This window comes from Ovis canadensis, chromosome 7, assembly GCF_042477335.2.
Source record: "Ovis canadensis isolate MfBH-ARS-UI-01 breed Bighorn chromosome 7, ARS-UI_OviCan_v2, whole genome shotgun sequence".
NCBI lineage: Eukaryota > Metazoa > Chordata > Mammalia > Artiodactyla > Bovidae > Ovis > Ovis canadensis.
The window spans coordinates 75,917,167-75,932,853 of record NC_091251.1 but is presented as its reverse complement, the minus strand read 5'-3'; the positions used below and the strand labels follow the sequence as shown (position 1 = coordinate 75,932,853).

General features: G+C 38.1%; 1 protein-coding gene across 6 annotated transcripts in view; it reads left to right on the top strand.

The window, feature by feature from the left end:
* Positions 1–15,299, top strand: part of FERMT2 (FERM domain containing kindlin 2) — a 72,272-nt gene extending 56,973 nt beyond the window's left edge. For 2 of the 6 annotated variants that reach the window (XM_069597924.1, XM_069597922.1), the window contains 10 exons: positions 757–891; positions 1,591–1,640; positions 2,856–2,980; positions 8,769–8,875; positions 9,142–9,363; positions 11,316–11,339; positions 11,874–11,894; positions 12,471–12,595; positions 12,922–13,063; positions 14,019–15,299. In XM_069597924.1, the coding sequence (XP_069454025.1) occupies positions 757–891; positions 1,591–1,640; positions 2,856–2,980; positions 8,769–8,875; positions 9,142–9,363; positions 11,316–11,339; positions 11,874–11,894; positions 12,471–12,595; positions 12,922–13,063; positions 14,019–14,192 (1,125 nt within the window). In that variant the 3' untranslated portion in view covers positions 14,193–15,299. The remainder of the gene's footprint in view (positions 1–756; positions 892–1,590; positions 1,641–2,855; positions 2,981–8,768; positions 8,876–9,141; positions 9,364–11,315; positions 11,340–11,873; positions 11,895–12,470; positions 12,596–12,921; positions 13,064–14,018) is intronic. The other 4 variants (XM_069597926.1, XM_069597923.1, XM_069597927.1 and 1 more) reach the window with 2 other exon arrangements.
* The last annotated feature ends 388 nt before the right edge of the window (positions 15,300–15,687 follow it).

Here is a 15,687-nt window from a genome sequence, read left to right as displayed (position 1 = left end):
ATCTAATCACTAATATTTGTTCTAAACCATTTATCTAAGTGTGTTTAAAATCATGACTAGTTCTACACCCAAAGATTTTGTTATATACATACTCATTATGTATGTACATATATGTATATGTGAGTATTCATGTGTGTCAGGGTGGTGTATGTATTCACATATAAACATGTTTATTCTTATGTATAAATGACAATGTTAGTTAGGTTTTCAGCATTGAATTGAAGATGGGGGGTAGGTAGTGGAACTTTAGTTTTCAACATAATAGCGATAACTAACTTCCCGCTGCAGGGTAATAGTACCCAACAGTAGTAAGTAGTAATAGTAGTAAGATAAGGTAACCAGTGTTAATGCATTTATTCAGACCTTATGCATATTCTGTTCATTCATCCAGTACCTGTTGCTTCTAGCTTGCGTGCTAGACATGGAATACTGCAGGGGGGATGGGACACTTAAAAGTCACTGCTTGTGTAGAGTTCAGTGGACGAGGTGTTAACTCTAAATCCTAGGGATCCCTTAACTGAATTCATTTGTGTTTGTCAAAAAATCCTCCTTGTTTGAGTAAAGATTTATTAGCAGGTTTAGGACACTGATTTCAGGTGCCATGCCCATCATTTTTCTATCCTTCTAATTCTTGGGAGACTTTTAGCCTTTCAGATTAGGTGACAAAAGGCATTCAATATAGATACAGATAATAATCTCACTTTAAAATTCATAGTTAGAAAAATCATTTAAATAAAATGTCACTTCTGGTTTTAGTATCATATCAATAAGCTGTCAATCATGACATCAGAGAATCATCTGAACAACAGCGACAAAGAAGTTGATGAAGTTGATGCTGCCCTTTCAGACCTGGAGATTACTTTGGAAGGGGGAAAAACATCAACAATTTTGGTAGGGTGAATCTTTTGCCTATCAGTTTAGTCTGATGCTTATACCTTTTTTTGGAATTAGGTTTTCATGAAGTGTTTGGGACATATAGAGAAATATTTAATGCTTTAGAGAATACATAGATTTTCCAGAAATTTTCAGGGAAGTTTTTTACATTAATACTGTTTAGTCTCTAGTGCTTCCAACACAGTAGAGAGAGATCTTCTGCCAGTACAGTCTACACTTTCTCTTACAAGTAGTGGGAGAACATTTCTGCAGAGGAAAAGTTAACTTCAAGCCATGGTAAAATCCGTTTATTGATCTCCAAATTTAAAATATTAGGAAAAGAAGAGGAAATAGATCTCAGTAAAATTTTTAAATGCTTAGATTTTAGTTATTACAGAAGAAACACTGTTCTCAGGACTGTTAAGAGTCAGAAAATTTCTGTATGCAGCTATAAACAGTTTTAGTCATATTAGAATCAACACTACATTCTTGTGGATTGTCTAAATTGCTGTATTGATCAAATTTTTAATAGCTTTTTATACCATTTGAAAATGCCTTTGTACCCTATGGCCATGTATATAATACCTTTAAAATCTTTATAATCTGTAATTTATGTAATTTTCCTTGTTTATTGAACAAGCTGGTTCTTAATATCAGATGCTAAACAGTTTCAAATTTTTTAAAAGTGAGAAAAAAATATTTTCATTCTTTTCCTAGGGTGACATCACTTCCATTCCTGAACTTGCTGACTATATTAAAGTTTTCAAGTAAGTACAAAAGAGAAGGAATTCCAAATATTAGTAAATAAATGTCAGTTTTATAGTCATGTTCACATTCTTGAAATTTATGTCACTGGCAAATGCTTTTCTGGCAAATGCATTTCTAAAAGCATTTGCCAGTTATTATGAACACTAAATTATAATGCGGAAAAATTTTACCTTTACAAAATTAAAATTTCTGTACTTATTAAGTTGTTTTATCTGATAAACATTTTATTTAAGGCAGGGAGGAGATTGTGTAACTTAGATGGATTGCATCATGCGAATTCTGAAATATATGGTTCATATAAAGCATCTTGTCTGGGTGAAAGCAGTATATAATGAACTGTTACTTTCAGTGGTTATTTCCTTGTTCAGAGCTCCAAAACTCATTGGATTCTATTCATTTGTTCATGGGATATTTTACAACAAGATTCCAGAGTATCTTATCTAGATTTTTAAATGGTTGGTCTAGTCATACTCCACAGAATCAAGAGAGTTAGGCATTAAGACAGAAAGAGGAAAGGAGGTGATGTGGAATATAAGCTCTGGAATAAACCATTTATTGTAGCTGAAGATAAAACAGCTCCACATAGTAACATTTCTAAGCTACTGACCTGATTTCAGATGCTGCTCCCTACCTCCACTTTGTTTTCCTTTTACCCACCTTTTTCATCTGCCTACACTTTTCCTAATCCTCTCTTCCTCATGCTTCATGTTTGGCATTGGAGTGGCAAGTGAAAGTCACCACTGCAATACATCCCTAGAGACAAGCACTTCACGCACTTTAGACTTGCCAGGCAAACTTGCCTGTTTAGAGAGGCTCTGGAGGCAGCCCTGCGGACACCACGAACCTGCAGGTACTTAGAGGACCCAGGAACCTTCCAGTTATTTACATTTCCTTCACTTTTACTTTCCTGTCCTTTCCATGTGACCTGTTAGTGATCGAGACAGCTACAACTGACAGAAATACAGAAATGTTATCCTTAGGGTCTTTCTCTGCTCACTCACTGTAATATCTCCTGAGCAGATTGAGAAGAAGGGGAAAATCCAATAACAGCAACACTGAATATAACACACAAGATGAAAGGGGACTGAACTCAGCATATATAAAACTTGGCCTCAGACTTTTAACATTGTGAGATTTTGCTGCTAAAACATAGCATTGATAAAGTTATTTCAAAAGTGTTTTTTTTCCCCCTTCTAATTCTGTTCGACGCATAGGCCAAAAAAGCTGACTCTGAAAGGTTATAAGCAGTATTGGTGTACCTTTAAAGATACATCTATTTCTTGTTATAAGAGCAAAGAAGAATCCAGTGGCACACCAGCTCATCAGATGAACCTAAGAGGTAAGGAAAGCCTTGGAATGACCGTATTGATGGTAGAAATTAGCTAATATTCACTAAACTTCATTTTGCTGGGGGATAAAGCTTTTAGCAGTTCCTTTTGCTCCTTTAGGTACTTTTTTTAAGTTCAATATTCAGTTTCCCATGAATATTTGGTTCTGATCTCTGAGCAGGCCTCACATGAAGGCTGTGCTTCTACTTTTATCCCAAGTAAATCTGTGGCATCCCTTTTCTGTTCTTCAGCATGAGGATGTGTAGGTTTTCTCATTCTGCAGGAGCTGTCCGCATATATATTTCAGACTCTGCCTCATTCTCATCTCTGCTATAGTTCCCTCCCAGTTTTCGCTGCTGTCTCCCTTCATCATCAGCATCCTGCTCCTCTTCCTCACCTTAACAGGTAACCAGCTGGTTCAGTTCAAGTCCCCAGTCTCTTGGCTTTCTGACTCACCAGTGGGTTAGCCACTGCAGGGTTTTAACTGAGTTCTTCCCCTTTCCCAACACCTCTCGCCTGCACAATTTTGTTGTCTTTGACACTGCTCTCATGCTGGCTCCCGGGGCAGCCCCAGGGGCTCTCTGAGGCTCCCTCCTAGCTGACAGCCTAAACCTCGTTGGTTTCCTCTTACCTCTATAGATCCACAGCTATCTCAGAACAGGGGCTAGTATTTGAGCACACGTTGCTGCACCTGTTCCCACAGTCCTGTGGCCTGGACTGAGTCTGGCTGAGGGCTCAGAGCTGCTGGTTTGGGTCTTTTTTCCCCCATTCAGGTCTGTGGAGTTACAGCTTCATTTGAGTTTTAGTGACTTCTGTTTGTTCTTCACACTGCTCCTTCACCTCTTTCGAAAACCTGTTGGATGCATTGGTTCAGGTGGAGGAGCATTTCCTCTCCTGGCTGGCCTGGTTCTTCTGCAGCTGGAGGATGTCTTGCTGCCCCTTGCTCTGATTCTCTCTACACAGCCTTCAGCTATGCTTGCAGATTGCCCCTGAGCCCCTTACTGCAGAGATGTTACTTAAAGCTGCCAGCTCATTTCTAGTTTAGACACCACTTCCTCTAGGAAGCCGTAGCCCTGAGAACTGCTCTCCTACAGGCTCACACAGAACTCACCGCACCCTTGGTCCCCAGCATGTGTGCCGAAGGATGCAGTACACATTGGCTTCTCACTGTTCATGCTCCTTTTACTGGCCTTCCCATATAGCAGAGGCTGGAAGACTAAAGGACATTTTCCAGACTCATTTCCAGTGAGACTGAGATTCCAATCAGATGCATTCTTGCATTCCAGTCAGATGAATTCCCAACTGAGGTAAGGGGTTGTAGAGGCAATTAGGAAAGGATTTAAGTGTTTCCGGGCTCTGGAGTTAACATCTGTAGATCTGTATTCTTTATTTTTTTTAGTACATTGTGTATTAGAATATTTTTAGTATATTTCAGCAAAATGTCCAAATCTCTACCCTCTCTCTACTCTGGCTAGTAGTCATCTGTGAACTATTGCTTTATAGTTACATGTGTGTGTGCTAAGTTGTGTCCAATTCTTTGCAACCCTATGGAGTGTAGCCCACCAGGCTCTTCTGTCCACAGGCTTCTCCAGGCACAAATACTGGAGTGGGTTGCCCTGCCCTCCTCCAGGGGATCTTCCCTACCCAGGGATTAAACCCACATCTCTTATATCTCCTATATTGGCAGGCGGGTTCTTTACCACTAGTACCACCTGTGAAGCCCATTTATAGTTACATACATTTTAATAAGGGGCTTCCCTCATAGCTTAGTTGGTAAATCATCTACCTCCAATGCAGGAGACCCGGGTTTGATTCCTGGGTTGAGGAGATCCCCTGGAGAAGAAAATGGCAACCCACTCCAGTATTCTTGCCTGGGGAATCCCATGGACAAAGGTGCCTGCTAGGCTACAGTCCACAGGATCTCAAGAGTCGGACACAGCTTAGCAACTAAACTACCACCACAACCACCACATTTAATAAATAGAAAAACCTCTGCTCTGGGGTAGAAGATTGCTATGCCATGAAATTCTGTAGCTTTCCTAAAACTTCTAGTTAGACTCACTGCCTTTCTCCCTAGGTCAGGAGTTCAACTTTTGGATCTTTACCATTATTTGTTACTCTCAGAATACATTGCAGTTGTCCTCTTGCTTCCCTTTCCAAGCTGCCCAGGATCCACTCCGATTATCCACTGTTGATTTAGAGGCTTAATCTTGTCTTCTGGACCCTATCTTCTCTGTCCCTGTTACATCCTTATTCTTCTCTGTATGACTGAGAAGTTAAGTCCTAGATGGAGAACAGTTTACAGGGTGTCCTAATCCGACTTCTCCCACGTCTTTCCAAAGGAGTACTTTTCCAGCACATCACACTGGTGAGGGTAACACTAGCCTAAGAATCAAATGGCCTAGGTTCTGCTCTGCCACAAAACAAGCCCTGTGATTTTGGAAAAATAACTGTCAGGACCTTAGTATCTTCCTCTGAGTAATGAGTGTTGGACTAGATGCTCTCTGAGGCCCCTAAGATAACTAAAATGTACAGTTCTAAAAAATGCAGGTCAGCAGATGCTGACTGGTCACCCATGCCACCTACTGTGCCAGATACTAGAGTCATGGACCAAGGACAGGTTATAGTCACATCCCTAAGATGTCAGAGAATGTCAGGAAATAACTACAATTTGGGCAATAGTAGTACTTTACAAAGTAAGCAGTAGGTCAAAGGAACAAAGAGGTAAGGATGCTGTACCAATCTTCAGTGATTTTGGAGAGAATTAGGGGAAGCTTAATAGGGGAAATAACACTGAAATTAAGATCCCAAAAAGAAAATTGCAGTCCATGAAAGGAAGGAAGAGAGTTGGTAAAAGAGACTGATGTGCAAAATTGCGTGGGGAAAGTCATCAGCAGTCAAGCGGGGGGTGGGTGAGGGGGCATACTTATGGAGTTGGAGTGGAGAGGATGAATCCTTCCCTAGTAGCTGCTGAATCCGTTCCTTGTAACAAGAAAGGTGGCAGCAGGAGTTAGAGGATAAAGTTGTTAAGGAGATGGTTTTCTAAACTGGCAGCAGTGAAGTGACACTGAAGGATTATGAATACGATCCATGCTGCAGATACTGATGTGGTAGCAGTGAGTATTAATAGTAGATGAAGCCTTTGTAGTAGTTGTCTGTAATATGAAAAGGCTGAGAGCAGAACCCTGCAGGATACCAATGTTTAAGGGACAGGGCAGATTGGAGGAGGTGGAATTTGCAAGGGAAATAAACAACAACAAAATATCTAGGAAGACCATGGAAATGAGCTATGATAGAAGTTAAAGGACAGAGTAGTCAATAGTATCAGATGCTTCAGAAAAGTAAGATTAAGCTTGCATAAGATTTAGCCACATGGAGGTGGTTCGTGGCCTCTATTAAGAACAGATTCAGCAGATTTCAGTGGGCTTTTATACATGGGAGCCAAAGTACAATCACTGAGATGGGAAACAAAGATAGCTTTTTGATGAACCTCATCTGTGACAGGCAAGGAGGAAAGAAGGCAGTAATAGAAGAGAGAGGCCTAAATGGAGAGGTGTTTTATGGTTTAAGATGGGAGACTCAAGGAAGTTAAATGCTGATGGAACTGTCATGTAGAAAGGCAGGGAGGTGGGAGGACAGGATCTTTGTGATGGAACAAGGTACCTGAAAGATGGTAGGAAACTCTGCCTCCTTGGATAGGAGAGATACCATTTCCTCTGTGTGGAAGTGAGGGTGGCCAGGTTTATCTGCTTTGGTGGCAGGAAGTTGGGGGACCTCATTTCTGATGGCTTTCATGTTCTTGGAAAAATAACAGGTGAGGTTGTTCTCTAAGGGTAGCCTAGGAGGCCTGAGAAGATGTGAAATAAAGATTGTTGAGGATGTCAGCACAGAAGGATTGCAAGTGTTAAGGGGCGGATTGACATTGGGAATCTACATGTTTCTAGTGAAACTTACCTGCTCAGTTTTGTGATGTTTTTTTTTTCCCCCCTATCTTAGAGTGCTCAGCAGCCAGAGCATAGGCAAGTAAGAGGTAGGTGGTTGGGTTGAGCCAGGATTAAGATTTTGCGAAGTGTGTATAATGGAAAGATGGTGAGTCTGGAGAGTTGGAGGTGACAGCTAGTGAAGTAGGGTCCAGGCTGGACTGCAGAGAAAAGGTGGAAACATGGAGCCAATGGGGAGAGAGTTGTGGGGTCCCCCAAAGTTGTGACTGGGTCTCCCAAAGATTTTGAGGGGATTTAGGACTGAAGAAAGATACATCTCTTTGTTTTAACTTTGCAGGTTAAACACATTGCCACACAACTTCCTGAGTGTTTGTAATGATTATGTAGGAGTTACATGTGATAGCTATTTATGTGAAGTAAATATTCTAAAAAGAAAGAAAGAGGGAGGTAAAGTTCATCAAATTTGGGATTGAAGTTGATTCTGGAGAGGAGAGGATCTCTCCTTTATCTAAAATGTTTTGTTTCTTTCATTTGCTATTTAAAACATGTATTTGATGAGGGGAAAAAAATACAGTTTAAACATTTGTTCAGGTACATAGAAGCTTATTATCTTGTTGCTTGTGCTTGCTTTGTCAGGAGAAGTTGCTTCAGTTCAGGGACAAAGGCAACAACAGGCCCTGCTAACAAGTTTACATTCTTCCCCACAGAGTCTGCACAATGGTCTCAACACGCACTGAGGGTGACGTGAACTAAGTACTAACAATTGGAATACTCTTTAGGAAGCTTTGACATAATCATTATCTTACTGATCCTTATAGCATCACTGTGAGATAGAGCTTAAAGTCAGGGAGTTTGGGCATAAGTAAATATGATATGCTTATTAAGTGGTCAAGAAAGGTCTGGAACCCCAGTCTGTCTGCTTGCAGAGCTCTTCTTCACTATTTTATACTGGTTGCTAATTTAGGCTGACCATTACCCCATTATCTATCTGGGTATACATTGAGTAAATCTGTTTTCTCTCCTATAAAGCCATAAACTAATGGTTAACAGAGTTGATTACGGGGATTTTGTACAGTCCATAAATGTACGTATTCCTGAAAACTTGCCAGTAAAGTGAAATTCTGCATGCCCTTATTTTCATACTGACTTCCCAAGTATATAAGTTTATATTACCTTCTGTGTCAATGGACTTCTAAAATTTTCTGCAAATCAGGAGAGCCTATGCTCCCTGCCCCCCGCAGCCTGTGCCATTAGTCTTCCTTGCACCAGCAATAGGAGGGTAGAGCAGCTGAGTGCGCGAGCAGTGGGATCCTGAGGAGGCCCTCATACAGGACTCTAGCTCACACTGGCTGGTTCCCCACACATGTGCCTTTCTTAAAAGGCATCATAGTCATTTATTCTGACCAGAACACACTTTAGAATTTTATTATGGAAAGATATTTAGACACTTAGCAAAAGTTTCTGTACATTTAAAAACTTAGCAAAAAAAAAAAAAAACCCTGATAACTTAAGATTCAAAGAACTGAATGATACTAAAATAATAATGTGTGAAATTTGTGGGAATAGAGTGCAAGTTTTCTTTGTATAATATCCTTTTAATAGAACTCTTTCCTTCTCTTCTCAATCAAGTTTTGAGAAATGTGAGGGCCACAAACTATGCAGTTACATCTCTTGTATATTAGGTCTGAGTTGAGTCTTCTCCGCTCCACCCCCAACTGAACGTAAAGAATTCCCTGATTTGTAGATTCCATGACAGCAAAATCAGCATGTTAAGATACCATAAAATGGGAACTGCCTGTATTGGCTTGGGATTTCTTAAGTCTAAATTTAACCATTTTAATTTTTTTTTTAACTACAGGGTGTGAAGTTACCCCAGATGTGAATATTTCAGGCCAAAAATTTAACATTAAACTCCTCATTCCGGTTGCAGAGGGCATGAATGAAATCTGGCTTCGTTGTGACAATGTAAGTTTTCTGATTAAAAATAAACCTCAATTTGGGGGATGTCCCTGGTGGGTCCAGTGGTTAAGACTGCGCTCCCAATATGCGGGTCATGGGTTCAATCCCCTGGTCAGGGAACTAAGATTCCACATGAACAGTGCAGCCAAAAAAAAAAAAAAGTAAACCTAGGTTTTCTTTGCTTCCTTAGTGAGTTGACCATTCATTCTTATGTTTTATACTCAAGGATTTATCATGTGATAGATTCCAAACCTCAGTATTTCTTTTCACAGGAAAAACAGTATGCACACTGGATGGCAGCCTGCAGATTGGCCTCCAAAGGCAAGACCATGGCAGACAGTTCTTACAACTTAGAAGTTCAAAATATTCTTTCCTTTCTGAAGATGCAGCATTTAAATCCAGATCCTCAGTTAGTACCAGAGCAGATCACAACTGATATAAATCCTGAATGTCTGGTATCCCCTCGCTATCTAAAAAAGTACAAGAACAAGCAGGTAAACAGTTTTCTACATATGCTTTAGTTTCCCCTCTTAAACACTACTTTTTAGTCTTAATTGGTAGTCTTAATTTTGTATCAGGTGGTTAAAATATAAGGAAAAAATAGCTTTCAGTCAGTTTAAATTGGTCATTTAAGAAAAGTCCTTTTTTTAATAGGAAGGATAATAAGGTAGAGTAGTTGGGAGCATATTTATTCTAAACCACCCGAGGAAATCACTATGCTAACAGGATATTCTTTTCAGGGAATTGAATATGGTCTTACTGCTTTGTGTTCCACAGTTCATGCCGTTTTATTCCTTAAGTAAAGTAAGTCTGATACAGAGCACAGCCAGCATTTCCCAGCCAAATCTCTGAAGACTCTTTTTGCTGTCAAAATGGACCTTTCCAGCTTTGGAAATAAACTTTACGTGGTTTATAGTCCATGTTTAACATTGTCTTTTCTTAACATTAACAGTCAAAACCTAAGCCAGATTTGCATACTGTGACAACATTTGGTAAATTTTCATTGAAATTCACTGCTTTTGTTCCCTCTGTTTAGAATTCCTTTCCTGGAAATGACTACCATAAAAGGATTGCTATTTAGGAAAATGGTTCTTCAGTCCAACACAAAAGGTTCTTTGCCAGGGGAGTTTCACTTGGGATAGCCCCCAGTATTCTGGATACCCAGCATCATGCCATAAAAGGAAAAAGGCTCCAATTTAGGAAGGGGGTGAAGAAGAACTTTGAAATAAATACTTCATTTTTATCTAGTTTCATTTTTATCTTTGTTAAGGAGTAATTTTAAAACATTACTGGAAAGGCCCAATGATATACCCAGAACACTTGTTAATTCTTAACTTTAAATACAGTGTTTATCATATGGGTCTGAAATCCCTTAGCTGGAAATGTTCAAAAGTTTTAATCACCAAGTATTTGTCTTTTAAGTTGCAGAAGTTGTGTAAGCTACATGGAAATTGTTTATCCCGTAGTCATATGATGTGGGAGTAGTGAGGAATGGAGGAAATGCCCTTGGAGCTGTGTGGAATGTAGATTGTAAGTTAACAAGGGAAAGTGAATCGAGTACTAATTTTCATTTTTTAATTCTTAGGTTAGTTCATTTTAAAGTTATTTATAAAGAGACTTGTTTCTAAAAGTGGATTCATTTGCCTTCAAAGTCAATGAATAGTTTCAAATCTAAGCAGTTTACCATTTCACTATCAGGTATTAGGAATAAAAGATCTTAAACTATAATTGTAAAGATTGCCAAATGTTAGTTTAGCTGTCAGACAGGTACTGAATTGTTTTCCCAATGATAGGTGTAGCTGTAAAAAGATAAATCTTCTTTTGGTGAGTTCTTGACTACAAGTCAACTGAAGATTCTCTTCAAGACAAAGAATGTGTGGCTGTCCTTAACTGACCGGACGGTAGTATGTATGTGGTCTGAGGTTAAGGAGCTTTCTAGCCTTGTCTTCCACATTGTCCTCTTATCAAATGCACATTTATTTTGAATTCTCCTTTCCCTAAGCAGGAGGTTGAGTCAAGTATTGCCCTGACACCTAGTTAAGAGCTGATAAGCAGGAGTTTAGTTGCTATTGTGTGTCATGTACTGTACTGTTTGTTGGACTTAGTGGCTCAGTAATTGGATTTGTTAAACTGTATAATCCAGTGGCATTTAGGAGTCAGGTAGGTCTAAGCTGTGCAGGCTATGGGGTCATTCAGCCCTACCGGGGCATAAAGTCTTCAGGCGCATATAGCCTTTGTTACAATCTATTTTAATTCCCCAAGACTATCTATTAAAGTTGCTATGGATATTTTTTTCATAACTATGACTCCCAAACTGGATTTTTACATGTTAGAGGAAAGAATTATTCTTCATTTTATTCATGTTAATCCAAATTGAAATGAACTGATATATTTGTAGCCACCACTCCTAGTGTAGTGTATGGCATATTTTTATTTTCCCTTCCAGGAAAAAGGATGCAAAAAAAAGATGGTAATTGAGGGGTTTGCTTTTCTTCTGTAAATAAAGAAACAGTATGGTCACTGCACTTATTTAATGCCTTCAACTATTTTCTGAAAAGCTGTGCATGGATCATATTATCTGACTCAATATAAGACAAGATTAAAGGCTTTTGAATATTAATTTTCTTTTTTATCTTGCTACTAAAATAATTAGCTTTATCCTAATCAGTAAGACCTGGTACATGAAGGGGAAAAGGTTATTTGCATTTTAAATTTTCTCCCTACAAATTTCTACCCTTAATTTTAGTAACACTTAACAATCTAAAATAATGTGGAGTGTTTCTCAGTATTCTAAATGGAAAGAATCGCTGCTTTCTCATTTTCATTTTCATGCTTGCATTTACTTTGCTTGGTTTCCACCTGAAGTCATTTTTTTGCATGGTTTTTGGCTGGAATTTTGGTTTGCAGGTTACCGCAACTTTTTCTTTGCTTCATTGCCATTTTTTCTGATTGCCTTTTTTTTCTTTCTGCTTCCTTTTTCTTTTCCTCGCATTGCCATCTCCAGCCAGGCTATATAAGAGATTTGGTAAGTTCTCCATATTTAAAAAAAAGAAAGAATTAAAAATATTTAAGCCCTAGCTACAGTCTCCCCTCATGAATTAATTTCCCTCTACTCTTTGAGCAGATAGGCATCCCAAAGTGAGTAAACTTAAAAACTAACCTTTCTAATTACTCCTTTAGAAAAATTTTAAAATCATTGCAGTGATTTCTAGTGCTAGAAACCTGTATGGCAGGCACTCATTCTGATCAGATATCTTGGTACTGAACTTAAAACCCATCAGTATATGAGGATTAGAACTTGTGTTATCATATGTGTGTGTACTTGAATAAGTCTCAACAATTATATATACCTACTAGTACTTATTCTTTCTTGACATACGGAACTAAAATTAAGAAAAACTATATATTGAAGTTTAGTTTGGAAAGTCATTAGTTTACTAAAATTCCCAAATGTATTTTCAGATATTTTCTAATTTCGTCTCTCCCAATACGTAATTTTGGGGCATGGGGCACATAATTCAGTGTTTTAATCTTTTTTTGTCTTGATTCTACCATGAAGGAATAATATCTAATAGTAAATATGATGTTTACTCATGTTTAGATAACGGCAAGAATCTTGGAGGCCCATCAGAATGTAGCTCAGATGAGTTTAATTGAAGCCAAGATGAGGTTTATTCAAGCTTGGCAATCATTACCAGAATTTGGCATCACACACTTTATTGCAAGGTCAGTGGTTCTACTCAGCACCGATGTGTAAACCTCAGTCTGTGCCTTCTTACTTAATTGACTTCATGTAATTAGAAATTAAACATTTAAAGCTACCTACTGAAACCCATTAACCTATTACACAGTAAAATTTAAAGAATGTTGGAATGTATTTTCTGTGCTTATAATTTTTTCACCAAAAATTTAAAGTGATTTCATTTCTCTTTTTACTCAGGCAAGAATAGCACTTTAAGAGTTAAAAAGTACATATCTTCAAGAAAAACAGACCAACATGTCCCCCTACCACCTCTGTTTTAAAACATGTATTTATGTTTTTAATTCTGTAGGTTCCAAGGGGGCAAAAAAGAAGAACTTATCGGAATTGCATACAATAGACTGATTAGGATGGACGCCAGCACGGGAGATGCAATTAAAACCTGGCGTTTCAGTAACATGAAACAGTGGAATGTAAACTGGGAAATAAAAATGGTAAGCTGTAACCATCCTGCTTGAACACATACACATAGTCGATCTGCTAAAAATGAATTAATTAAGAAGAAAAGGCCCTATAAATGTTTAAGATTCTTTGTGCCATTTCCTCTTAAAGTATAAAACATGCTTGGTTGTTCATTTCCTACTTGCCTATTTTATAAGTAGCCCAGATACTTGTAAGAGCGTAATATGTTACAGTATTGGCTAATCTTTCAGGTTGTCTTTCTGTAATGAATTTATTCCCTTTCCACTCACAAATAGCAGCTGCTCTTTAGTGAATGCCTGCTTTGTGCCAAGCATGATACTAGATGTTTTACATCTGTACCCTATTTCTAAACATTACCCCAGCCCTGCAAGGTAGATGGATTATCCCCACTGTACAAATGAAGGCCATTGTTGTCCATGACTGCACACTGAGAATTAGGATTTAAACTGGGATACTTTGGGCTCTAAAGCCTGGCACACCATGCTACCCCTCGCCTTGGAGTATATGACTCTCACTTAAACAGAATATTTCCCTAATAAGTCCTTTGTTTTAGGGTCATTGGATTTGTTGTACTGATTTCAATTACTTCATAGAATCTTGTATTTCTGAAATATTCAAACATGAAACCTAAAGGTTAAATAGCTAAACACAGGAAATAGGTTTTCTCCCAGGACTTGAAGGGAGACACTCATTAATTGAATCACCAGAGACCTTTTGGGAACTTAATGACCTAAGCCTCTTGCATTCAGCCTTCCTTTTCAGAACAAGAAAAAAGGAGAGGAAGGGCTAGTAAACTTCTACTTATGCTTTTGGACTTGAAGGCATTATTAGTTTAGGATTAAAAAAAATTTTTTTGAGGACCAGCAAGTATTTTGTGATCAGGACAGACCTTAAGTATAGTGGCCTCACTTGGACCCAGCCGTCTGGACTTCTGCAGGGACTGATGGTTCTCTGTCTTTGTTCTAGGTCACTGTAGAGTTTGCAGATGAAGTACGGTTGTCCTTCATTTGCACTGAAGTAGATTGCAAAGTGGTTCATGAATTCATTGGTGGCTACATATTTCTCTCAACACGTGCAAAAGACCAAAATGAGAGTTTAGATGAAGAGATGTTCTACAAACTTACCAGTGGTTGGGTGTGAACAGAAATGCTGTGTAATGAAACTCCATGGCCATAACAGTTATTTAACTTTAAAAGCTGTTGTTTGTTATATGCTGCTTAATAAAGTAAGCTTGAAATTCATTATTTTATCATGAAAACTTTTTTGCCTTACCAGACCAGTTAATATGTGCACTAACAAGCACGACTATTAATCTGCTATCATGATACAATGTATGGACTTGAATATGGCACATGTTCCTTAGAGCCAGGAATTGAAACTGAAGTAGTGGGTAAGTTAGGAACAAAACATCACTGATTCAAGCTAGCCAAACTGTAAGAAACTCAAGCCATCTACTTTAAAGCTATCCAGGGCTTAAACTATATGAAGTCTATTTATCATGTTTAATGCATGTGTTTTAATATATGTTTAATTTGACCTCATAATTTTTCAAATATCATACTTTTGGTAGCCATCTGTCATCCGTTTCCCCCCCCAACCCCAAAATAAATTAGGCCTACAAAAGGTGCCTGGTATTTAATAATGTCATTGTTTGATCTTGAAGGAAAATGCTATTAGTCGTTATGCCTGGTTTTTGTCCTTGAATAAGCATGTATGTATATTGTCTTGTGTTTTTATTTTTACACCATATTGTATTACAACACTTTTAGTATTCACCAGCATATTCACTGTCTGCCTAAAATATGCAACTTTTGCATTATAATATGAAGTAAAGGTCTATGAAGTATGCATTTTGTGTAACTAATGTACAAACACAAATTTTATAAAATTGTACAGTTTTTTAAAAATCTACTCACAACTAGCAAATGGCTTAGATGTAGCATCTTTGCATTAATTAAATGCTCTTTAAAATATAATTAATGTGCAGTTTTAATATCTGCTAAATTAAGGATGACTTCATTATAGTCATGATTTGCCACAATGTCCTTAACTCTAATGCCTGGACTGGCCGTGTTCTAGTCTGTTGCGCTGTTACAACCTGCATTGGTGCTAGTCAGAAAATTCCTAGCTCACATAGCCCAAAAGGGTGCCAGGGAGGGGTAGATTACCAGTATTGTTCAATAATCCATGGTTTAAAGACTGTATAAATACATTTTATTTTAAATAAAAGCAAAATCTTTTATTTAATGTTTCTTTTGTACTTCTTGTTTTTTCTGTTCACATGACATGAGCTGTGTAGACATGAACTTTCGCATTTGTAAACGCTGTACCTGCAGCTTGTGAGAACAGTGTGTTTAGTATTCTGCAGTGTCACCAGACAGGCGTACTTAACCTCGAAGGTGAAGTCTTCCACTTCAGGTGAAACCCCTCATTTTTCCTGCTACTTGAGGATAAACTGTAAAATATTTATGTTAGAAATGTAGCTATAAATAGAAATATGACAGATGAACTGACGCTGCTGGCTTGAGCAGAACTGATTTTAAACAGCAAAATGACTCAGTTTAAGAAAACACATTTTTTAAATGAATTTACTCTGTATTGTTACTGCTATTGCATCATCACTCAGACTCAAAAC